We start from the raw sequence: 26435 nt of genomic DNA, 5'->3' as shown, positions 1-26435 counted from the left end.
ATATATATATATATATATATATATATATATATATATATATATATATATATATATATATATATATATATATAATGAAGAAACAGCAAATGCATATGGTACTTAAAGCTTCATGCCTTACAGCTAGTGATCGACCGGAACAGAGATTTTGCCAGAACGGGAACCAAACCGGTAATAGATTCTAAATATTCCTAACCGGAACCGAAAATAAATCCAAACAGGAACAGAAACCGGAACCGAAAATAAGTAATATATTTTTAAAAAGTTAGTTCTAATTTAAACAAAAATTAATGTAGTAAAAATAATTAAAATTTTACATTTTTTTAAAAGTTTTTCCGAAACCCAAGGCATAGAGAAACAATTAGACAATCCAAAAAAATCATTTAACACTTAAATGATATTTTGGATTGTCAAAATGCACATTAATCATTTTCCCCTGTTCCAGATTGTGCAATAATTTTTACAATGTGCAGGAGCTGCAGGAGCCAATTCATCTTTAGGAGGTTCAAAATTGTCCATTTGAATCATGACAATATGTTTAAAAAAATGAGTTGGTAAGAATCGGAATGGTATAAGTTCAGCTCAAATTATAGCAATAAAAACATTACAAGATATGAATACTAATTTAAAATTAATTTAAACAAGAAAATTAATTAGTTTTCAAACAAAGCCAAATTTTATTTACATTAATTCTCAAGCTTAACTTGATTCTCAAGCTAAAATTTTTATCAAAATGATAATAACGGTATTATGCTAAATAAAGGTTTATAATATATATTTTCGGTATATTTCCGGGTATATTTAAAATTTCAGCTGGAACCGAAATTTTAAATATACCTGGAACCGGAGTTTCAAATCTGGCTGTAATTTTGGCTGGAAACCGGATTCGAACCGAATTTCGGTCGATCACTAGTTACAGCAATCATCAGCCATGAAATTCAAATCAAAAATATAAAAACTGTTATGTAAATTTTTTTTTTACAGCAATTTGTGTCATAAGTTGTAAGCTGTTTAACATTCTATTTATATTTTATGTTCTATAATTTTATTTTCTTAGATGATATATCAGATGCACCTTTAAACCCAGACAAGCGTGCCATCACTATAAGTGCAAGTTGGGAAAATATTTCTCAGCTGACTAATAAAAGTCGAATGGTTGAAAATGATTCAAAAGAAGATATAGACAAAGTAGAGATTATTCATGAAGATGAAATTTTTCCAGATGATTTTACAGCTGAAACTGTAGCAAAATGCTTACTAAAGGTATCCAGCGAATCATAGAAAAGTTTTTCTATAAAATGTTAAGGTAGATCTTTACTTCTTTATTTGATTTTTTAGAAATTTCAAGGTCATATGATACCAGCTGCTTCAGAATTAAAATGGATGGTATCTGAAGAGGAAGTTCCTCAGCAACTTCTTCCTCTTCCTAATGCATTCTCAGTAGCTCCTGACACTTACTTACAACACAATGAATACAGTTTGGAGTCAGGATTACAAAAAGTCTCCATGCCAGTAATAACATACTTTTTTAAAACATTTGAAACTTCTAAATTTTGTGGTTTGCATTTTATAATTTAATATCAATTACTTATTAGAGTTTAATCAGAGGAAATTTAGAATGGGCTCCTCCACGTCCACAGATAGTGCTGATTCCTCATACTTTTGTAAAGTAAGCATACTTGAGTAACTAAAGAAAAAAAAGTTAAAAAAAAAAAGAAATTTTAACTATGGCCAAGAAAATGACTTTAATTGTTATTTAAAAATTCTTTTATCACAGAAGAAAGGTTATGCTTCAAAGGCAACAGTATAGATGTGCTGGGTGTGGACTAAAAGTCTCTCCTAGTGAGTATTTTAACTTGTTCACAGTCTGTAAATTTCAAGGTTAATGCTTAGGGTGATTTCCAAGAAAATCCTTTGGATGTATAAAAATACACATATTACTATACCAGTAACTATGTAAAATAAAAGAATCAGCTTTCTCAGAGAGAAATACTCAATTTTTATAATTTTGATGAAAAACATCAGGAAGATTCAATAAGGATATTTTTTCTTTTAACAGAAACGTTTTATAAATAGTGTAACAAAAAAGAGAAATGTACAAAGATAAGAAAGCTTTCCACTGAACAACACCAACATTTTAGGTGTGCTTAAATGTTATAATTTCCTGCTCATATTTTTGCTAACACAAAAACACACAATTTTGAGACAATGATTTGAGATCATGATTTTTACCTGTGTTTTACCATTTTTGAATGTTTAATGTGAAGTACATAACAAAAATTTATTAGTTGTTTAATATGAAAGTGGATGGTAATTATTGATGGTTTTCATTTATATCATTCACCTATGAAAATAGATCTTAAATGAACACAAAACAATGATTAATCTCATGTTTTCATGTTTTTCATCCAGATCCTGAAAATTGAATTTTCCTCTAACAAAATTTTAAAATTTTTAAATTTTTGTTTATATTAATATCTCAAAGGGTTTTCTCAGAAGTTGCTGTAAATGCTAAACCTGATTTCTACAGACCACGTGTTAATTCATTTGTAATAAAACATGGTGTTGTTTCCCATTTTGTGTTTACAGGTAAATCTCTCTTTAAAACTTAAAGTATTATTCCTCTAGATATTTTCACATTATAAAGTTTACTTAAAAATTAGATGATAATTTAACAGATCTGCTTCTGCTTTTAATCCATAATATTTTGTTTAAAAAATCTCTTTTTAGTATAACTTTTGTTAAGAATTTGTCAAACAGTTTATTGCTAAACCTTTGCAAACATTTTTAACTTTATTAGTGTAATTATTCTCAAAATAAAAGGTATGTTTTTAAGACTTTTTTTTTTTTAAGCCAAATTTATTTTTTAAATTTTGAAAATTAATGAATGTTTTGTTTAAGTTTCATAAGTTTAGTCTGTTAAACCAGGTACTAAGTGAAAAATAGAAAGTTACTAATTTATATTTTTTGTCATTTTGCATAAATTAATGTACTACTTTCTATTATTACATTTGCATTACCCAGCATTTTTATCAGTTTTTATAAAGTTTGGTAAAAGTATATGAATGCGGTATTTTTATTTCAGATCTTTCACATTTGTTTCGATTTTGTGATTATCTTGGCAAATACTTCTGCTCCAGTTGTCATCAAAACAAAGTATCACTAATACCTGCAAGGATACTTTCTAAATGGGACTTTAAGAAATATCCTGTTTCTGACTTTGCTAAAGAATACCTAAAGAAAATATACAATGAACCTTTGTTTGATATTTCTGGTGTTGCTCCCAATCTTTTTGATAATGTCCGTTTATTAGCTCTTACAAATGTATGTTTATCTGTATGTTTAAATGTTTGATGTGGTTAACAAATGAACTCTTAATCATGTTTAGCATTTTTTTCCTTTTTTTCTTTTTAATTTAGAGATTTTTTTTTTAGAACTGGAGAATGCAATTGTATTATATTAAAAAGTTTTTGTCAACTTGCAGAATGGCAGATAGGTATTTTTAGATCCATAACTATTATCAAATGATGGTTAGATTCTTTAAGTATCTGTAAGAGTTAACTTCTTGTTTTCAGTGCACATATTCTTCTTTAATAAGAAAAAAAAAGTCTTTCTTAACTTTGCGGTAAATATGTTAGAAGTTTATATGAAATATTTTAATAAAGATGTTCTGCAGAATAATTCTCTGAAATAATGAAATAAAGATGTTCTGCAGAATAATTGTAAAAGTGTTTTTACATTTGATTGAAAAAGTTGAAAGAGTTAAGAGTCATTCTTAAGTCATTTTGTGTTAATTTGTTTTTTCTTGTTTTTTACTTTTAAGTGAGTTAAATGAAATTTCTAAACTGCCAGTCCACTTATCTGAAGAACCACACTTGTATTCCATAGATGATTTAGTCCAGGTTTTTTTATATTTTATTACTAATTGGTTAATAACTTCATTAAAATAATCAAAATCCTTGTGTCAGAAACTCTTTATAGAAAAGTAATTCTGTTTGTTTGTTTTTTTTTTTTTTTTTGCTTTATGAAGTTGTGTTATTGCTTTTAGACAAAGAGTGGAGAGTTGCAAACAATCCTAAAAACAATTGTGCTAAATGCTGCTCAACATATAAAAGTTTTGTGTCAGGTATGTAGATTTATAGCAATCAATAGTATTTTTTTTTTTACTTCCAGTTGTGTTAACTACTTCCATCAAATATTCAGAATGTTTAAAGAGAATTCTCACATTATTAATGCATTATTTACTTTTGTTTTTTATTAATTTTTTAATTAAAAACTGCATTTTGTGTTTTTTGTTAATTCTTTTCCTTGTTACAGCTATGTTCTGCTAAAGGTTTTGTTTGCGAGTTCTGTAGGAATGGGGATGATGTTTTGTATCCCTTTGAGTTACAAAAAGTACAATTATGTAAAGGTTAGTTTTTTTAGTCTCAATTTAATCATCGCTTTGATTTTTTATTCTCCTGAGATTTACTCATGCATTTTAAAATTTAGTATGTAAAACATGTTATCACCGTGCTTGTTTTGCCAGAGGATCTTGTCCTCGATGTGAAAGAATAAAAGCAAGGTAGAATGTGATTAAAATTTAGTTTCTTCTTTATAAGTAAGTTTTCCTGAAAAATATGACCTACTCTTACATTTAAGTTTTAAATCTATTGTAAACATCTGATGTTTGTATTTTTACCTTGCTTTTAGAAAAAAGATGCTAGAAGCTGAGATAACAGATACCACATAATGCAAAAGTTTTTATAGAATATCTTAAAATGTTTTATTTATAAGTTATTGTAAATTACAAACTTAAGTTTGCTGCCAATAAATTTGTTTCTAATAATAAGCATTCATATAGGACACATTTTATCGTAAGTGTGTAGTAGTTATTTTAACTTTTTTTTTTGAATTATGAAATCTAAGAAGCAATTTTATTTACTTGTTATTAAATTTTTTTTGTCAAATATCTTTTTGAACTAAATATATAAGAAATGGTTTTTCAAACTTTTGTATATTATGTTAATATTCATACGAGTTATATTTCTATATTTTGTATTTCCTTTTTTCTTTATATAAACATGTTCATTCCATGAAATAAAATTAATTATAAAAAGCCTATTACTAATATTGATACTATAAATAGTAAATTTTGTTCAGCTAAAGAATACCATTATGCATTTGAGTAATATTTTGTTTGGTGCAACTCGTCGAGTGATGACAGGCAAACATGGAAACAAAAATTTTTACAAAGGTAAAAAAATTTTTTTACTTTTAATGAAATTTTAAGTAAATTTTGATATATATCCATTTATATTTATAGTAATTATTATATGGGTTTTAGCTTTTGTTAGTTTATCAAAAGTAAAAAAACAATGTGATAAACAACACAATTCCAAAATCATTATCTAAAGTCTACACTTTTGCTGACTTAAAAGCAGTATTGATAAGTTTGTGTCAACAGATCTTTGCTAACATGAAAGTGTTTGAATTTCTTAGGGTGAATTGTATGCTCTTTTCTTAAAAAACTTTAAAAAAATATTTATTCTTTGTATATTATAAATTTTTAATGTATGTAGGTCGTGGTGTACGCAATCCAGGATTCAATACTAAGTTTGGTAAGAGAAACTTATCTCTGTAATTTTTTAAAGTTTTCTCAGAAATTCACTATTCTTAAACTTTTTTACAATTTTTTTAAATTTCAAAATGCTCTCCACTGATTCCCATTCTATAGACCCTAAATGACCGTTAAATTTATTTTTTAGGGTTCTACAATAACTAGAAGTGATAGGGATAAATTTAAATTCTGAGTTTTACTGTTTAATATTTGAGCTGACTTTTTATATAAAAAATATAGTACTACGAGCTGATAGCTCATAGTATTTACAATTTTTTTAATATAAATTAATTTTTGCTGATGACTTATTTTTTATATATTATTTAACCTATCTTTTTAATATTTAACCTATTCTTGTGAAAAGCAGGCTGCAATGAGGAGTAAGAGCATAAGTGTCCCGCTGCAGCTGCTTTAAATTAGTCATTCCCTCTAAACTGCTTTATAATTTCCAACTGATTATTTTAAATTTTGGATAGAAAATAGGTAGAACAACTAAAAAAATGAAGATAGTGGGATGAAAAAGAAAAAACAAAAAGTTACTGAAAAGTTTTGGTATTTCTACCTGTTGAAGTACCCACTGAGGGGTTTACCTCAAAGACAGGAAAGTTATTTTTTAAGAAAATATTAATTTATCCTATGTGAGTCACAAGTTAAGTACATGCCCAGTTCTACATTTCTGGTTACAACATTAACACTCAAATAATCAAACATCATTTGAAATACAAGAAATATAGCAGTCAAAGGAAAATTATAAGCAGTCAAAGGAAAATTTCTTCGAAATGTTATGTGAATTGGAGTGGCAAAGGGATGATCTAAAGATTGGCTTTGTTTCTCACATAGTTGCAGAGGAAGCTAAGGAATTTTTGATAAATGCAACTACTGCTATAGTACTATTTCCAAGGAATTATTATGGAATAGTCTGTAAGTTAGCCTACTTCCTTGGAGGTGAAATGCCAATTTTTAAGTTTCATCAACCTGGCGCCTGCCATGAGACAAGGTTTTTAATAGATGCTATCTACATCCTTTCTCTTTATGTAACCAAAGATATCAATAATAGTTTGACAGACAAAGAGGGATTGTAGCTGAAATAAGCAACTCTTTTTGCTGCAATTTGAAATGTTCCATGGTTCTTAAAATGTTTTTTAGGGTTCCAGGCTCCCTATAATGATTCAAAAGCTATCCAGACAGTTAATTCTTTAAGAAAGGTCATTAAGAAGATTGGAAATGCTTTGCTTCTGAACATGGGATCCCATAACTGATACTTAACTCCTTAATTCTGTGTGTTGTCATTGGGGGGTAAAGTCCCAGCTAAAACAAAGCTACAAATGCTGCAAGTTTTAGTTGAGTTTGAAAAGCCAAAGAAATTTCATCAAATGTACAAATTTTAGAAACTACAGAGCAATCTAAGTATATTTCTGAGCAAAGTTACATTTTCTTTAAACATTTTAGCACATCAAGGGCAGATATAAAAGAATAGCTCAATAGAAGTCTTAACATGGAGATGTTGATGCTCTTAACCACTCTCATCTCCAGGAGTTTATTGCATAGATCAAAAACACATCTGTTGCAGTGCTGCAGAAATGAAAATTAAGTTCATTAATGATTTTATTGCAGCTACCAGTGATGAAGATCACCTTCAAAATTTCCTTTTTGTAGTTAAAAAGTCTAGAAGAAATTTGCTTAAGAGACCAAAAATGACCTTGGAAACTGCTCAGAAATTTGTATTCTTTGTTTAATTTTTTCACCAAAAAAATTTTTGATTTGCAAACAAATAAATTTTTTTACATTATTTGTATTTCAGATATATAAATCTGAATTAACAAGTTCAAATAGTATCAATAACAATTACAGATGACTTATAGGCATCTTATTCTTTTCTTTTTTCCAAATGAAAAGAAAATCCATAATATAAAATTTGTTTCCAATTGAGAATGACTCAGCATAACACTGAAACTTTAAAACTCAGATTTCACACCTATTACTTTCAGTCATAATAGAACCCTAAAATATTTTTTAAGGATTCATTAAGAGCCCAAAAAATGGGATTAGATAGACACATTACATGCATGTAATACATGTAATGCATGCATACATAAATACATACATACATACATACATACATACATACATACATACATACATACATACATACATACATACATACATACATACATACATACATACATACATACATACATACATACATACATACATACATACATACATACATACATACATACATACATAAATTCTTACACCTATCCATTTAAACATATGTAAGTATTTCATCAATACATTTTACCAATCATAAAAATTATAACAGTTTTATGTTAAACATTATGATTGTTCTTTATCTGCAGATAGGGTAGGTATTTTATATGCTTATTTGTCACGTATGTAAGTAACAATTTTTCTGCTCTTTAATACTTTTTATCTACCATAGGGTAAATAATTATCCTATTTTATATTTTTTAGTGTGTATATATCCTATAAATCCTTTGTTCAAGTGTTGCTACATCAACTGAAAAGTGTAGAACTCTTATGTCTCTTGAGATCAAAGATTTCCACACTTGGATGCTAGTCCTTAAAATTTACTGAAAATGGGTCTAAGAAAAATTCAATTAAAGAATATTCTAATGTAACAATCAAATAAGTTTTTACTTTAAGCAAGATTTTACTATTTTTTTTTACTCTATTACATTATTATATATCTATTATATTATTATATATTTATCTACTATAATAGGCTCCACCTCCTCATTCTCATTTGATGATTGGGATTGTTGTTCATGCTTAACTTAAACCCACTTTCTTATATAGAAAAAACAAAGGTTACAAGCAAAAAATGTCACAAAAAATAAAGGTCACAACAAAAAGTCACAGCAAAAGTTTTTTAAATGTATTCATGGACTTTAAGGCATAAAGAGTAAAATAAATAGCAAAAATTTTGAATCCATGTAAATATCCTTATAAAGGTTTGCATGATTTGTTTGTAATTTAGCAATTAGCATAGGTTTCAACATGATTATGTTTTTAATAAAGTTCTGAAACCAAATATTATTTTCTATTTGTGTAAGACCTTATCTGACATCTTTTGTTTATATAGATTAATTGATATGCAGAATACTGACTAATTGCTAAATTATTTAGCTGATTATATTTTTTAGGTGCCTATAAGATAGTACCAAAAAAAGTGCATGAGTTTATAGTTCCTGATCTAACTGGATTTCAAGTATATAAACATATTTGTTGCTGTTATGATTGCTGTTGATATGCTTTGGTTGTTTAGCTCATATTTTCTGCTGTTACCATCTTCTGTATAATTCTCTCTATCTACTGATTTTTTGTGATGTTTTTTTTGTTTTTTTTTTTTGTTTTTTTTGTTTTTTTTTTGTTTTTTTTTTGATTTTAAAACTTATCAGTTCATTAAAATTTTAGTTATGGAACAACTTAAAAATAAATGCTACAATAAACCTTTAGAAAAAAATATTTTAGATGTTTATGGTATTTACATGTTGTTTACTTTTTAGATGAAGCCATATGTGTCCTATCGTGTTCCACAAATTATTAATGAAAAAGTTACGGCAGAAAGTTTGCTTAAAGATATAAAAAACAATATTGATTTAATTGTGCACAAAGAAGTGCCATAGATTAAAAAAAAAAAGACAAATGGTTTTTGCAAATTTTTAGAGGAAATAAAAATATGTTTTAAATAAAGTCTTCTTAATTTAAATTGCTGAGAATTTGACTTTTTTACTTTATAAAAGCTGATTTTTTGGGAAGCTTTTTTTAAAAGACTGATAAAGTTATTATTTTTTAAAATTTTGTTTGTGAGTGATTTGCTTCTTTTTTCTCCAGTTTTTTTTATAGATTTTTAAGACTCATAAAAGAATCTAGTAAATCTTTGATACCATAAAGATACTTGATGTATGATATTTGTAGTATTGATTAGTTAAAAATGATGATTAATTTTTTTTTTTCCTAGTGGATTAAAAAAGTTTCAAGGTGGTAAAAAAATGTTTCAAGATGGCAAGTGAATCTTATATTATTGGAGTTGATATTGGTAGCACCACATTAACATGTAAAATATATGACCAACACAGAAATTCCGTTTCTTTTACCTCTGAAAAGGTTTAGATTTTTTGAAATTTGTACTGATAATTAGTTCTTGTCATACTTTAATCAGATGTTTTAAATGTTTTAAGGAAAATTTTTTCTTATAGGTTCCTTATTTGTATCCTACACAGAGAGCTGTTGAGATAGACCCAAATGAATTATGGACTTTGTTTTTAAAAATTGTGAAAGAAACAATCAAGAGTAAATTGGTTTAACAAATTTTTTTGTGCAAATTTTTTAAACAGATACAATAGATATAATAAAATAGACAATACAGTAGATATAATACAATAGAGATAATATAATAGATATGATACAGTTGATACAATACAGTAGATACAAAACAGTAGATACAATACAAAAGATAAAATACCGTAAATATAATACATTAGATATAATGTAGTAGATATAATACATATATAAGACAAAATACACGCAATAGATATAATAACTATAATATATGTATATGAAAATTTTATTTTATAAAAGTCATGAATGTTTAGTTTCCTATTTAGAAATTTTTGTTTTTAGAGAGTTGCATAGATGTATCTGATTTGAGATGCATGGGACTTTCATTTCAGCGTTCAACAATTATTCTTTGGGACAGGTTTGTATTTGTTCTCATAGCCAGTCCAGTCCTTGTCCATTAATAACAGTCCATTATCAGTTTTATGTGGCTAATTCCCATAAAATATAATGGTCAATATTTTGCACAATGGAACACTTATAGTTTATGTTGGATTACTATAAGCATTTAAAGTTTCATAAAATAGTTGATGTAAGTTTTCAAAAGTTTTACTTTATGTTAAATAAAAAGTTTTCTTATTTTAAATTTTAAAGTTGGTGTACAAAAAAAAAAAATAAAAGATTAAAATTTTTTTTTTTTATGTCTGTGAAATTTTTATAGTCAACATTTTTTTTAATTTTTTAATTTTTTGTTTCTTTGCTGATAGAGAAACAGGGAATTCTTATTGCAACTTCATTAGTTGGCAAGATACAAGGTGCACTCACACTACATTATCTTACAACCAAAGTTGGATGTTGAAGGTTGCTTTTTTCTTCTTCTTCTTAGATGTAGCAGATCCTGTGATATCAATTGATTTATTTCTATGTCTAGGGGTATTACTTCAAATATTATCATTATTTATATTGATTCAAAATCATGACAGTAAGTTTATTTTTAGGGGATCAATTTAATTGGTTTCTTGCTGTACACATTATGCCGACAAAAAATGTTCTTGCTTATGAAAGTCCTTAAGTTTAAAGAAAGCAGTGTGTGTGAAATGCTTTTTTAATTTTTATTAGTTCAACTATTAACTTTAAGATTATTGCAACAATTAACTTTAAAAATTTTGTTAAACTTATTACTTCCGCTTAAAGTTTTTCAAATAAATTTATAACAGGGTTTAATGAAAGTTGCTTGGCTCATGGAGGAAAATCCTAAGGTGTAAGTTAAATAAAATAAATTGCTGTTGTTTTATCATCTATGACTATCCTCATCTTATCCTTTTAGGATAACTCTCTTATCTGGCAAATGCATTTGTTTTTTTTTTTAAGATTTAGCCCACACTGATTTTTATCACATAGTAGTTTTAACTTTTAGGAGAACAGTAATTTAATTTTCTCCTCCAAGTAAAAAGCTCTGATTGCTGTTCCTAACCTTCAACTCAAAGAAACAATTTTTATTTAAAAGTTAAAGCAAATGATAGTTGAAGGAAAGTTTTCATTTGGTTCGCTTGATACATGGCTCATCTGGAAGCTCAGTAAAGGTGTTTCTTTAGCATGCAGTTTTTTATGTTTTTTCTTTTCATCTTTTTGATTGCTGTTGTGTACATTATATATGTACACAGTGGCAGTCAAAAAGATGATAGCTTCTTTTTTATCATGATTTGCTTTGTAACTTTTAAATTAACTCACTCTTATTATTTATATTTTTTAGGAAAGATGTATGTTACTGATCCTACGAATGCAGTTGGGACAGGGTTATGGAACCCTTTTAATGTAATTTATTTTAAATCAAATATTCTAAATGCAATCCATACAATAAAATCTTTATCTTATTTTGATTTTTTAGAACAACTGGGAAGTTAAACTTTTTGGCTTGCCAAATAATGTAATGCCTTCTGTAGTGGAAACAAGGTATTTAAAGAAATATGTTTTCAAGTTCAAAATAAAGCACAACTTCAATTTCTAAGGAAACTTTTTAAGATTTTTTATGAAGAAGTTTTTTTTTTATTTTTAGTCAACTGTTCTGTAACATAGATTTGGATATTTTTGGTGTTAAAATTCCATTAACTTCTGCTGTAAGTTTTTCCTAAAGTTGTTCTAATATTTTAGACAGTTCTTTGATTTATTTTTTAAACTGCTTATCATATACCCCTCGAAAATCAACTCATTCTTCTCATCACTTAATCAGGTTGTTAGAGGTTGATAGACATTAACCCTATGTACAAGTTGTATTATTGTAACCTGTTTAGGGACCAAATTGTGTGTTATTGAAAAACCTCATAAAATCACTCAAAAAAAACAAAGAAGTTTTTTAATTCTAATAAGTAAAAGCTGCTGACCAAAGAAATTAAAACAAATGTAAAAACCTTTAAAAAACTTTAGATAAAAAGTTTTTCTTCTTTTGTTAAACACTTGAAAATAAGCGCACGTGCGTTATTTCAACACTAATTAAAAAAGAGCACTACTGGATTATGATGGTGTATTATTTCATCATTAAATTGATAGTAAAAAAATAAACAAGAAACTAGTAAAACTTATAAAAATGGTTTTCCTCTGTTAATAGCAATAACAAAAACTAAAACCAATTTTTTCAATACGTTCAATGGGTTCAATACGTTCAATGTGCTCAATATCCAATCTTTTTAATTGTTTTACAAGTTCAATAGCATGTATCATAAAGGGAAAATATATCAGTATAAAACATATTCATCACAGCACAGGTGACAGTTAGTTCAACTTGAAGCTCAGCCATAGAACATTGACCACAAATTGCAATAATTCACCTTTTCTCCTCTTAAATTGTCATCCCCTTTTAATATTCTTCAGCAAATTTTTCTAAGTCTCTTTAGTTTCCTAAATGTCTTCAATCAAAGCTAAAAGTTTCACTTTTGATTATGATTTGCAAACAGAAGGTCGCATAAAAGGGATTTTGATTTTCCTTACAGTTTAACAATTTGGTTCCCAACTTCTTTACAAAGTTCACACAGCCTGAAACAAAATAACAAAAAAACGTACAAAATAATATGAACGAATTAAGAAAGATGAGCTGATTGATATAGATAAAGCTGTTGTTTTGTTGTTTTTTTTGCGCAGTTTTTTATTATAAGAATCTTCAACAAAATTAAGGCTGTTAAGCATCACTGCCTCCTAGATCCACTGTGTACTTGGTTATCAACTATCTTTAGCATTTGTAGGAAATCCTAAACAAGATTTCCTACAAATGCTAAAGATAGTTCCTTGTGTGAAATTGTAAAAAAATGATGTTAGGTTTCTGATGTGGCAGCTGCTTCTTTTGCACAATGTTGCTTTGATGCAGGTCAAATAAACTGCGTTATGGGTACAGGGTGCTTTTTCTCAATCAATACTGGATTTTATGTCCAAGCATCTATGTCAGGTATATATTTCAGCATCTATATCAAGCATCTATGTCAAGTATATATTGTAGGGGAGACCGGGGCTAGTTGCAACAGGGGTAAGTTGCAACAATACGATTTAAAGAATGGTTTTTATATCTTTCCTAAATTTTTCTTAAATAATATAACTATAACTTTAACACATCAGCTGTAAAAAATTTACAGTTATTAAATAAAAATTTAAAAAGTTATTGATATTTTTTTTCTTTCAATATAAAATTCTAAATTTCGTTTTTGAAGTTTTTTTGGCTTTCATTTTAAACTTAGAGGTATATGACGATTATAAAGTAATGGTAAGTTAAAAAAATCTTTTTCAAACACAAAAAGATAAAAAAAATAGATTTTTTCAATATAAATAATTATATACAATGATTAGAATGATTATGATGCCTATGGGGTAAGTTGCATCAAATTGCTTGAGGTAAGTTGAATCATAAATTAGCTGCGGGTTTTGTTGATTTTACGCACTTTTCTAGTTTTTTCTAAAATTATGGACGCTTTTTTTATATAACAGCGTAACAATAAACGAAAACAAAAATTTTATGATGAAGATAAGTTTATATAAGTTGTATATGTATATAATATATATGAAGCGTATGTATATGTATTATGTATTACATATTATGTATATATACATGTATCTTGTATGTATATTATGTGTATATTATGTATATATATATATATATATATAAATATATATATATATATATATATATATATAAATATATATATATATATATATATATATATATATATATATATATATAATATATACATATATACATACATACATATATATATATATATATATATATATATATATATATATATATATATATATATATATATATATATATATATATATATATATATATATATTTAATATATGAAATTCAATAAATACGAATTCTCTCGATAGTAATTTTTTATTTTATCTAAGAAATTTTCGCTAGATTATTGATACTAGCATCTTCAGCTTTAATTACAAATTATTAATTAAGTTAAATTACAAACAAACTTTAACGGTAACGTCACTTTTTAATGGCTTCTTTAAAGTTCGCTTTAATTGGGCTTCTTTAATATTACGTAGTATAAAAAATATGGCGTCCAGAATTGCGTTTTTACATATTGACCGTCATCTAAATTCATACCTCCATTTTTAGGTCCGCATTTGTTGAACTGAATTTCGATTGGCTCTCTAACTTTTCTTTCAAATTTTTTGGGTTCTACTTTTAACGTCTTTACTTGATCCCATTTTATATTACATGAACATTTAATTTTATGATGCCCAATTGCAGATTGTTCTAATTTTTCTTTTGATACTGAATTGGCTTTGTAGCTGCGTAATTTTCTCCAACCGATAATTAGCTCTCGTCAAAATTTTCAATCGTAACAAAATTCATCTTTTTATAAAGAAAAGAAAGTTTTTTTAATCGAATCTTCATATATTTTATTCTGGTTTTTGATTTTATTTATTTTTCTGCGAGCATACTCAAATATATCCTCTTTTGCAAAGCCGCTTTTTTCAAAATGAATCCTTCCGCCCTTTATTTTCAATTTAAATTCATCCTTTCGACGAATAATGCTAAAATCCAAACCATTTTCAAAGCTGTAAATCTTGTAATGGTATCTCTCCTCATGAGGCGTATAAGAATACCCCTCTTCGTAATCTTCCGTCTTAAGGTACTCATTTATAAAAGGCTCAAACAAAACCATCATCTTACTCATTTTTTAATGTGAAAGAAAATGATTTATATTGCTCGAAAGTAAACTGATCAATTCTTTATTATCCACCCACGAATTGAACGAATCTGGACATCCCAACCATTTGACTAATGATTTGCTCTTTGTTTTGCAAATGATTTTTTCAATTCTGAATATGTCTTGATGCGTCTTTTGCATTTCCTGCTCGTAAAAAGTGCCTTGAATTTCTTCACCGTTGGCGTCGGTATTTTTATGCGTGAGTGGATCCGCGTACTGAACTTTTGACACTGTGAAAACTTCTTCAGTCCATCTCGGCGTATACCCTTTTTCAAAATTAGACTTCTTTTTAGTGATTCGCACTTTGTCACCCATTGAAAATTTTGGATCTTGTCTTTCCACCTTTCCATTCAGATTCATCCAAACCTTATTCTTTTCTTCGCTGGCTTCAACTGGAGTCATTTTTATGGAAGAGTGATTTGTGTTGTTGTAATTTTTCACCATTTCATCTAAAACGTTAATGTATTTATTCGTGTTGTTGGCTGTATTTGTTGGCTTTAAAAGTATTTAAACATTCTCTCTTTCATCGTTCTGTTCCATCGCTCTACGACACAACTTTTTTCCTCGTTTTCAGTGGAATACAATTGCACTCCCAGCGCTTTCACGTGCTTGTTGTAAAATTCTTTTCCTTTATCCACCCACATTTTTAAACACTTTCTCTTTTCGAAGATTTTAATCAACGCTTCAGCCACATCATAAGAAGAAAAACTTTTTATCTAAATTTAGTTAGTTAAATTATCAGTGCTATTTAGCAGCAGTATAACAAAAGAAAAAGATAATTTAAAGTATGCTTTTAAAATAGTTTGTGATTTTTTTTTTTTTTTAATTTTTGAAGGATTACGAAAAAGAAGCTTTACTCTTAGCAATGGCATACTACCCCCGTCATTAAACCTGCAAAACGTAATTATATTTCGCCATTATTCATTTTTTTAAATAACCAAAGTTTTCTCGTCTGACTTCCCAAAGTTCACGGGAAAAAATAGTCAGACGAATTATCGTCTACTTTTATACCTAAGTAATATTGAAGAAGCCCAATTAAAGCGAACTTTAAAGAAGCCATTAAAAAGTGACGTTACCGTTAAAGTTTGTTTGTAATTTAACTTAATTAATAATTTGTAATTAAAGCTGAAGATGCTAGTATCAATAATCTAGCGAAAATTTCTTAGATAAAATAAAAAATTAGTATCGAGAGAATTCGTATTTATTGAAGTTCATATGTTAAATTTATTCAACTCTCATACAAGATGTCGTCATTTGAAATATATATATGTATGTATGTATATATATACATGCATACATATATGCATAGATACATTAATCATTCATATGTAAATAAATGATGATGTAGGTTAAGTTGTACAAAAAGACTTTTAAAATATTTTTTTATTTCTTTGTTATTTGATTAAATGGTTATTTTGTGCTTAAGTAAAAATTGCAAATGAGAACTTACAAGAGAAAAACTGAAAAAGGACTTTATCGAACAGCAGTGGTAATAGAGGCAGCAAACCATGTTATTGATGGAAAAGAAATATCGATTAGAGCATCAGCAAAAAAAGTATGGAATCCACTACTTAACTCTTTTTTGTTACATAAATAAAGTAAAAAAAGCTGTTAATATGGGAATGCACTACCTATTCCTGGTTATAAAAAGTCATGCCAAGTTTTCAATTTAGAGCAAGAAAAAGCGATTGCTTCATATATATCAACAGCTTCTGATATTTATTTTGGATTATCACCTTATGAAGCACGAAAGCTTGCATTTGAATGTGCTATAAAGTATAACATTAATTTTCCAAAATCTTGGTTAAAACTTTCAATGGCTGGTCCTGACTGGATGAGAGAGTTTTTAAATCGACATTCTGGATTGTCTATCAGAACTCCAGAAGCAACAAGTCTTGCACGAGCAACTAGTTTAAATCGTACTAATGTAGGTGTATTTTTTCAAAAATTATCAGATGTTTTAGATAGACATCATTTTTCTGCATCTAATATTTACAATGTTGATGAGACTGGTATCACCACTGTGCAAAAACCAAACAAGATAATTGCTCATAAAGGTATTAAGCAAGTTGGAGCATTAACATCTCAAGACTGAGGGACACTAGTGACAATAGTGTTAGCTGTAAATGCATGTGGCAATAGTGTGCTTCCAATTTTTCTATTTCCGAGAAAGAAATTTTTTGATCACTATACTTGTTATGGATCAAATGAATGCATTGGTGCTTTGAGTGGGTCAGGCTGGATGAATGAGGAGTGCTTTGTTAGTACTTTTAGACAACCATCAGTCTCATTTATCAGTTCAATTAATAACATTTTGTAAAGCTAATGGTATAGTTTTACTTTCCTTCCCTCCTCATTGCTCACATAAGTTGCAACCTCTAGATAGATCTGTATTTGGACCATTCAAAAAATGCATAGCTAATGCACAAAACACATGGATGAAACAATGGCCAGGAAAAACAATTAGTATATTTGATTTGCCAGGAATTTCAAAAATACAGCATTCTCTTCCACAACAAAACATAACATCTGGTTTTAGAAACATAACATCCTGACACCATTATTTGTTACTGATCGTCCAGCAACTCAATCTAAAGCAGGTATTGAAATTAGTATATCAATTTCAATCTCAGATGCAATTCCATCTCTGGCATCATTAGAATTTTCTCCAGAGAATGTAAGACCTCTACCAAAAGCACAACCTAGGAAAGAAATTCACTATAAAGAGATACTCTAGTAAAACAGCAATTTATGGCTGAAAAAGAAGTTAGTTCTAGAAAGAGAAAGTCTAATACATCAACAAAAAAAAACAACAACAAAGTTGAATTAAAATGGAATTAATGTAATTTTTTGCATTAAAAAAAATTGTTTTTTAAACAAAATGTTATTGTGTTTTTATATCCTAAAAACAGAAAGAAACAGAACTTAAATATTCTAAATACTCCTCTTGCCTTTTTTTAAACTTAATTATTGTTTATTTGACTAAGAGAATTTTTTTTTTTTTCAAAAACATTTTTTAGTTTACTAAACAACTCAGGTCATATGTGAAGTGTAGCATAATAAACAAGTCAGTTCATATGTGAAGTGTAGCATAATAAATTTTATTGCAGCTCAAGGAAAATACTACTTTCTTTTACTGTAACTATAAAATTTTTGTTGCCAAATAGAAATTACAGACTAACTAATAATTTTTTTGTGAACTCTGCAAGACTTATACTTTTAGAGTAGTGTTGCAACTTACCCCATTCACTGTTGCAACTTGCCCCGATGCGGGGAAAGTCTTTTTTTTCATTTTTGTTTCACTATTGCAGAATAACTAAGTTTTATTGAAAATTGGTACAACCAATTTTTTCAAAAGATGGTCCAATGCGATTTAACTTAATTACACCCATTTTTTGTTAATCCCTCAAAACTTATTTGTACCCTCAATAGCAGTAAATATGTTTTTCTCATCTTAATTAGGGCTGTATCCGCAAGTAGCATGGAAGATTGATAATGAATACAGGTATGCTTGTGAAGCTATGGTATCTGGTGTAGCCTCAAGTATTGAATGGGCAAAAAATTTCGGTTGGTTTGCATCCTTTCAAAATTCACTTTGACGTCTTGTTTTAATTTCTTAAAAAAAAAACTTGGTAAAAAAAATAGTAAAAATAATTTTTATATGCATTTTCTTTAAAACAATTTTTTTTAAGGATTGTTTGATGAAGTATCAAAGACATCTGAAATTGCTTTTTCTGTGGGTGGTAAGTTCCTTTTTTACAAAGTTCTTACAATAATGAATGAAAGGGTTTTATATAGATATACCTATTATAAAGAACATGAAAATAATAAAAAATGGTTATTTTAAAAGTCTACGAAGAATTTTAAATGAATTTATTATTTTAGATAATGGAGGGGTATATTTTGTACCTGGTTTTTATGGGCTGCAAGTAAGATCGAAGATATTGTTTTTATGAAGTAAGTAATTTTTATTTATTTATTTTTTTATTTGATTTTTTATTGGTTTCAGGTACCTTATAACGACCCTTACGCTTGTGGGGGATTTATTGGAATTAGTAACCATACTAGCAAATCGCACATGGTGAGGGCAATTTTGGAATCAATAGCATTTAGGTAAAGTTTAAAAACTAAAGAAAAATGCAAGTGTAGTTTATTATGAGAAAAATAAAAGCTTTGTTTAAAATGAGAAACTTTTTTCATGTCGATTTTTAACTGGAGTTGTTTTTGTTTTAAAAAGATCTTTTTTTTCTTATTTTTTATGAAATATACATTTAAATTGTTTTCTCCAGACTTTATGAAACATACCAAGTGGTTTTGCAAGAAACAACAATCCCTGTAACAGACGTAATCAAGTAAATTTATGTGTGTTGACTTACGAAAGATTTGAATTCCTACCATTGTTGTTTATGCTTTGTTTCTTAGGGTTTGTGGGGGTGTTGCCAATAACGATTTTATTTTGCAATTGATGAGCTCCCTTACTGGTTGCATCATTGAGCGATCGAGCGATTCTGAGATGTCAGTTCTTGGCGCTGTTTATTTAGCCGGCCTTAGTTCCCGTCAGTTTAAAAATTAATAAAAACTAAAAATAAGAATTTCATTAAAATGTTAAACATTTGTAATACTTTTTGGATTTTATTTTTCAATTTTTTAATCATTTTTGTTTTTTTAAGGGGTTTGGGAAAATAAAGAAGAACTTAAAAAGTTAAGTAAGTCGTCCATGGTTTTTGTGCCTGATATTAAAGTTCAATGTTGTTACAGTAAAGTTTACATGAAGTGGGTGAAAGCTGTGAAAAGGTGCATGCGCTGGTATGATAGTTAATGACGCATGTACTGATATGATGTTGTTACATTAAAGTTTACATGAAGTGGGCGAAAGCTGTGAAAAGGTGCATGCGCTGGTATGATAGTTAATGATGCTTGTACTGGTATGATGGTTAATGTGAGAGATACTTCATAAATTTTTCGATTATTTTTATGTTTTGTAATTTTTATTACTGAATTTTTAGTGACGATATTTTTTACATTTTTTATTGATTAGTTTGTAATATGCTTTTTCAATGAGAGTTGTTTCATTTGATTATATTTTTACATTTGAGTTATTAGTCAGTTTTGAATTTAATCGTTTTGAGACTTATAAACAATTTTGTTATTATTATTTTATTTTTTTTTTGTGCTAAAATTTTAACTTTACGTCCATCTTTATGATGTAATAGCTTTGTTTTTTTGTTGTTTTTTTTGTTGTTTTTTTTTTTCTGATCAGCGTTTGTTTGAAATACTTGAGATCTATTGTTGAGAATAAAAAATAATATTAAAAGATATTCAGCCATGGGATTTTTTGCGAGTTATTCACGCCTATCCAAGAAGCAAAAAATTTATCTTGGTCTATTTGGTGTGGCTTTTTCCTTAGTTGGTCCAACTATAATGGAAAGATTCTATACCGAAGTATCTTCTTTGAATACGAAAGAACGTTTGGCTCAAGAACAATTACTTAAAGAGAAGAATTTACAAAGGGAGGCATATGAGAGACATAAAAATAATAATTAACTAATATGGATATATAAGTAGAATTCATACTTAATAAAACAAAGTCCAAGTTGTTTCTGTCCGTATTCTATAAGACTACTATATAAAGCGGGTTCTGGCGCATTGATACTTTTCCCATACTTAAGGGTGATAGCTTTGATGTGATGACTTATCTTTCTCATGCGTGCTCTGGCGCATTGATACCCTTATATATTGGGGGGTTGGATGTTTTTTTCCAAGATGGCGGCTGTGTATAATGAATTAGTAAAATTAATCTTGTTATGGTTTTTCCAAGATGGCGTCGTTTTTTAAATTCTTATCAGTCTTAATGTTTTCCAAGATGGCGTCGTTTTTTAATTCTTTTTATTCAAAAAATTTTCTTACCGTAAAATATTTCTTTTTTTTTGTTAAGTTTTAAAAAAAATTTCTTACCGTCCATGTAATCGGATTTAAAATTATTTAGCGATGTAATCGGATCTTGTTTTGTAGTGACCAATAGCCCACGTGCTGTGTTTACCCTTTTGCCTGATCCTTTTGTCGTCGTTAGGGCTGAGTGCGACTTTGTTGATTTCTTCGGTGTAAACGTCGTGAAGACGGGATCGGAAAACGTTCATGGTTGCATGTTTTTCTTCTTCATTCATTAAGCAGTCGTAGAAATCTTGGTGAGTGATGCGATTTTCAACGACTTTCTTTTTCATCCCTTTGCATTTTTTGTGTTCTTTTTTTTCTTTAGGGATCTTGTAGGAGTAAGTTTAGGTCTAAGCCCAACAAATTGTATGATTATTTATCCACCTGCCTCGTCTTTGAACATGCCGATGATCTTATTATTTAAGCCTACTTCAAACCCAGCGTTTTCAATAGCAGGATGGTCTTTAGGAAAGTTGCTTGTGTCAAACATGTTTTTAAGATCGTTTCGATTTCTTAAAAAAGCGAGTCAGTGTCAGTCATGAGTGATTTTGCGCGATCACCGTATTTAGGTTTGATGTAGTCGTAATGGAACCCAAACATCAAAGTTTTGCTGATGTCGAGGATGCTCATTCCTAAGTAAACAGGTTTATCATAAAAACATTTTGTTTTTTCCATGTGAACCGCGATTAAGTTTTCATCAAAAATGGTCTTTCGTTTATAACGAGGGACTTTGGACAATTTTAAGGCTTCTTTTTTTGTGGTGATCAGTCTGACATCAACGCGCTTTAGAATATTTTCCATGGTTTTTCCAAAGACGGAGTTGTTCATGAGTTTGAAAAATTCCTTATCAGATTCGTTGGTAGCTCTTGTTCTCTCCTTGGTGTTGAGGTCGATGTATTCTTTCATGAAAGGTTCTTCTCTAAAGTTGATTCCTCTGTGAATTTTGGTGATGATTAAACCCAATCGTTCATAGAGTTTTAGGTTTTCATGATGAACGACTATTTTATTTTGTTGTTTAAATTGGGAACGAGTTTGTCTACTTTTCCAATGGTTAATCTTTCAGGGGCTAAAGGGTAGTCATTGTGTAAATCATGAAGGTGATCAGGGTAATCTAAATCGACTTCAAGAATGCACGGCATGCGACAATGTCGCCAGTTTAAAAGCTCTTCTTCAGTCATCCATCTAAATCCACCAACGGGAAGAGGTTTGCTCATAGCCCATCCGTATAAATTGTTGGGGTCTAAATACTGAAGGAATTTGGATGGTTTTGAAGGATCGTATTTGTCCATGTATTTGTTATTGGCATTTCCAAATCGGTTCGAGATCATGCTAATCCCACCGCGTATTCCTTTTCGGATCATGTTGAGCATATTAATATCGGATAACAATTCCAATTTAATTTCAGTTTTCTTTAACATGGCGTGCCAGGCTAATCCAGGAGAGGTGTAATACCAGGCGGGATCAAGACCGTAACATTTTATGCACACGTCTCTAAAATTTTCAAAGGCATCAGCTAGAATCAGCACATCAGACTTGTTAAATAGCTCGTGGTAATCTTTAAACGTTTTGCATCCAAATTCTTTATAAACGTTTTGCACATGCGCGAAGTCTTCATCTTTTGCTGGTTCATCGTCCAATTTGGAATCAAACGCTTTGATAGGAGGCAATTGCGTTTCGGAAAACTTTTTAATGGAGTCTACCCATTCGTAAGGGTAAATGCCTTTTTTTCTTATCAAGTTGAACTGTTTCTCTTCAGGAAAATATTTTCTAACGTTTTTGCGTTGATCGTCGTTTAGATTTTTAGCCAGTTTTTTTAATTTTTCAGGCATGAACCTGGTGGTGTCAATAAACCTTATTTCTTTCAAAACTCCTTGAAGTTTACCTTTCTTATTAATAAAGTCTCTCACTTTGATTTTTTTTGAGAAGCTGATGTAATTTTCTTCATTGTTGGGTATGCAATTGAGCTTTCCACCTAATTTCTTGATGAATAAATGACAGTCGTAGCCAGACAAGTTATGAAAGGCAACGGGAATAAATTTTGGAATTTTATAATCCAAGTTGCATTTGTTATGGGCAGCACCACGGTATTTTCCAGTCAAATGACAGTGGTCTAAAACTTTATCACCGTTAAGATCTTTATTGCAAATGTGGCAAATGGTTGCACCTTTAAATTTCTTTTCATCCTCATCAGTCACTATTTTATTTTTTTCCCAGTGTTTTTGTTGTAAATCGCTGTCGTTCCAAATCTTTTTGAGGTCTTCTTCAAGCATGTTGATAAAATTTTTAGCCACATCGTCCTCATCGCTTTCAGCTGTGTACGTTTCAAGCTTTCCCTTGTAAATGGTTTCGTCGAAGCATTTGATATAATAGACGATGGAGCTTGGAACATGCTTTTGATATTGTTTGGTATACGACTCTTTATTATTATATTCAGTGTTGTCATCGATGGGTTTGATGAAACTTTCAAAGTCGGCATAGACCATAAACGGATGTCTTATAGTCTTGTTGTAGTTTTTAAACTCAAGGATTGTTCCTTCTTTAGGAAGATCGATTCTCATTGGAGCGTTATCATAGCAGTCTTCTCGATGTTTTTGTAGTTTTTCTTCTTGGTCAAAACCTTGCATGCACCTTCTGCAAAAATGTAGTTTTCTTTTACCTTTTGATGTTGAAGAGCTAGCAAACCGACTGAAATTTTTAATGAGACAATAATGGCTGCTGTCTTCGTTTGAAATATACAACAAATCAACACAGTGCTTTCGGTCCACAAAATCAGATACTCGCAAAGGTTGAGGTGCTTTTTCTTCATACTCATAGACGTTCACGCTAATTTCTGGATTATTCGCTTCAAGCTTGTCGATTTTATGGTAAGAAACAGGAAATTTAATTCCGTCCCAATCCAACTCTTCAGGTTTTAGAATCAAGTCATCATCAATTCTTTCGTTGTCTCTATTTTTTAGATTCAACGCTCTGGTAACACACCACTTGAAACATTCATTGTCGTTGCTTTCCATGTTGACGATTGCCTTTTTGTTTTTCAACTTGGTAGGTAGCTCCATGTAGGAAGAACCGCTGAGAGGTCTGTAATCGATAAAGTTAATGTCCATTTTTAAAATCTTAGACATGACGCCATTGGAACCCAACTTGTTGTATTTAACACTATTTTCCAAGATTTTTTCTTCCATTTGGCTCATTAACGTTCTTACATCCGTAGCCGCTAGAATAATTTCAGAGTTGGATGAAAAGTTAGCCGTTCTAGTAACTTCCTCACCAGACAAGATGCTTACAGATTTCATTTCGCAGGTTAAAATAATCCTAACTTTAGTGTTTCTTTCTCCTTCCATGGTTTGAATAGCAGACTCTCTTACCAAATTAAAAAAGGAGGCAAGGTCTTGGTATTGAGAAGAAGGAGCGTAAGAAAATTGTCTGACAGCACGCTCTGCTGCATGTTCAGTCATATTAAACTTTATTTTAAAAGACCTTGGTGAAGCGATGTAATCGGGAGCACCAAATACAACACCTTTGAGAGACTTAATCGTTTTTTCCACTCCATTTCTCACGCTGTTTTCGGAACGTATGGATCAACGAGAGCATTTATTTGGTTAAAACCGTTGTAGACAGATGTTGCAATTCTTGAAAGCAACCCAGGTCTTGGTGCAGCGATGTAATCGGGTCTAGGTGCAATATCGTTTGTTGAATCGGTAACAGGTGTGTCAAGGATGGATGCGATGTCTCTTGTTACCCGATTTTGCAAGCGAGCAGACCCAAACGAAGTCAAGTCAGGTCCAACAACAAACCGTACTTTTGCAGGTTTCACAGAAACTTTAACAGGTGGACGAACAATCCTGACTACGGTATCATTAACAGGCCCATACCCAATGACAGGTTTTGTATTTTTTATAGCTTCAATGAGCTCGGCTTTTCTCATTTTTGAGTAGCCTTTAACGTCGCGGCCTTTTGCCATCACTTTTAAATATTTCATGTTCATTCTATCCATTTTATATAGGGAAAAAAATTTCTTTAACCCATTTTCAAATTTAAAATTTCAGCAAAATAAATTTTAATTTTCAGAAAATTTAAATTTCATGACACTTCTATTTGATAACCGTGTTTATCGTCAAAGTATTTCCAGTAGTGACCCGTTTCTTTTCTTAATTGGTAATGAGAATTATATTCAGTCACTTTTCCCGTTTCCACATGGGTTATTTTATAAGTGAAAGGATGATTTCTGATGTTTTCAAGTCTTTTCCATTTAGGATCGATCGGTTTTTTCTCTTTTGGTTCATGTATTCTCGGTCTTCCCACGGGTCTTTTTTATTTCACCTTTTCCATTAAATCGTCTTTATTGATCAAATGGTTTTCAAACGCGATCAGTGTCAAAGCCAAAAAATTGTTTGATGTTTGAGTAACACCATTTTTAACCAGCAAATCTTTTAATACCTTTTTTGTGTAAAGCATCTTTTTTAAATGTCAAAATTTATTTATCTCGAATTCAATTTTTTTTCAATTCTTCAAAAAGAATTAAAAATGGATTTTTTTAAGCAGCAGGAGGACAATCTTTTTGTATATCAGAACGTTTTTCTTCCAAATCTCTTTCCAGCAGTATTTTTATGTATTCCTTCCCTCTTTTCAGCTGTATTTTATCTTCTTCAAAATTTATGTACATCTGTCTTCTAATATTATCCAAATCTATTTCAAACTTTTTTCTCACATCATCAAACATTTTTTCAAAATATCTTTCAATTTCTTCATGCTCTATTTCCAGCTGTATTTTTTGTTTTTCAAAATCTATTTCCAGCAGTCTCATTTTTTGTTTAAAATCTCTTTCCGCTTCTTCAAAACTTTCTTGCAGTGTATACATCTTTTTTAATGTAAAGAAAATTTCTTTAACTCGAATTCATTTTTTTTATTTTCAGCAAATTTTTCAATTCTTCAAAAAGAATTTAAAAAATTAAGCAGCAGGAGCGCAAAATCTACCCATCCAATGTCTTGAAGCGAATTTTTGAAGTTCTTCCCACTCTTCTGCGATGATATCATTTTCTGACACATCTAACGAATCCATCTCTATTTCTAACCGTCTTCCCATATCATCATCGCTGGTATCATCATCGCTGAAATCATCATCTGACGAATCATCATCGCTGAAATCATCATCTGACGAATCATCATCGCTGAAATCATCATCTGACGAATCATCATCGCTGAAATCATCATCTGACGAATCATCATCACAATATCGACGAATGTTATGATCATTAATATAATACTCACGACCTGACTCATCACGGTTAATAATCTTAAAGTCAAAATAACTTAATAAAAGATAACGACGATTTCCATTTCCATCGATAAAATACCAATAACAAGGATCGTCAACGCCATTATCGTATTCA

At 29.4% G+C, this 26435-nt stretch overlaps 3 protein-coding genes and 1 pseudogene across 13 annotated transcripts in view; all 4 read left to right on the top strand.

Moving 5' to 3' along the window:
• The window catches only part of LOC145191481 (run domain Beclin-1-interacting and cysteine-rich domain-containing protein-like), a 19504-nt gene extending 14478 nt beyond the window's left edge, over window positions 1-5026 (top strand). Inside the window, exons 8-18 of the mRNA XM_090066428.1 lie at window positions 1055-1260; window positions 1336-1509; window positions 1593-1666; window positions 1775-1839; window positions 3083-3321; window positions 3432-3493; window positions 3821-3899; window positions 4046-4123; window positions 4315-4408; window positions 4489-4561; window positions 4690-5026. Coding sequence (XP_089922554.1) covers window positions 1055-1260; window positions 1336-1509; window positions 1593-1666; window positions 1775-1839; window positions 3083-3321; window positions 3432-3493; window positions 3821-3899; window positions 4046-4123; window positions 4315-4408; window positions 4489-4561; window positions 4690-4729 — 1184 coding nt within the window. The 3' untranslated portion in view covers window positions 4730-5026. The remainder of the gene's footprint in view (window positions 1-1054; window positions 1261-1335; window positions 1510-1592; window positions 1667-1774; window positions 1840-3082; window positions 3322-3431; window positions 3494-3820; window positions 3900-4045; window positions 4124-4314; window positions 4409-4488; window positions 4562-4689) is intronic.
• A 67-nt stretch (window positions 5027-5093) lies between these two features.
• On the top strand, window positions 5094-9313 carry LOC149881991 (large ribosomal subunit protein mL41-like). Its single transcript, XM_090066436.1, has 4 exons — window positions 5094-5233; window positions 5559-5597; window positions 8764-8828; window positions 9127-9313. The coding sequence occupies exons 1-4, from the start codon at window positions 5155-5157 to the stop codon at window positions 9244-9246; spliced, it is 303 nt and encodes a 100-aa protein (XP_089922562.1). The 5' UTR covers window positions 5094-5154; the 3' UTR covers window positions 9247-9313.
• On the top strand, window positions 6246-7592 carry LOC149881992 (uncharacterized; annotated as a pseudogene).
• Window positions 9314-9581: 268 nt separating the features above from the next.
• LOC145191225 (glycerol kinase 5-like) lies at window positions 9582-20430 on the top strand. Of its 11 annotated transcripts, none has more exons than XR_016444879.1 (18): window positions 9582-9727; window positions 9820-9913; window positions 10244-10319; window positions 10666-10759; window positions 10897-10986; window positions 11116-11157; window positions 11406-11481; window positions 11652-11713; window positions 11787-11851; window positions 11955-12015; window positions 13208-13334; window positions 18577-18681; window positions 18807-18857; window positions 19000-19043; window positions 19124-19227; window positions 19404-19458; window positions 19537-19670; window positions 19785-20430. XR_016444879.1 is itself a non-coding variant. In XM_090066430.1 (18 exons), the coding sequence occupies exons 1-18, from the start codon at window positions 9623-9625 to the stop codon at window positions 19931-19933; spliced, it is 1509 nt and encodes a 502-aa protein (XP_089922556.1). In that variant the 5' UTR covers window positions 9582-9622; the 3' UTR covers window positions 19934-20430. The 11 variants fall into 11 exon arrangements, 6 of the variants coding, with proteins under 6 accessions (XP_089922556.1, XP_089922555.1, XP_089922559.1 ...); XM_090066430.1 differs by having other exon boundaries at window positions 19000-19010; window positions 19404-19466; XM_090066429.1 differs by having other exon boundaries at window positions 19404-19466.
• The last annotated feature ends 6005 nt before the right edge of the window (window positions 20431-26435 follow it).

This window comes from Hydra viridissima, unplaced genomic scaffold (assembly GCF_058129835.1).
Source record: "Hydra viridissima isolate aposymbiotic clone 2 unplaced genomic scaffold, HvirCarnegie_v1 scaffold_11, whole genome shotgun sequence".
In the NCBI taxonomy this organism is placed as follows: Eukaryota; Metazoa; Cnidaria; class Hydrozoa; order Anthoathecata; family Hydridae; genus Hydra; species Hydra viridissima.
This window is presented reverse-complemented; position numbering and strand designations above follow the sequence as displayed.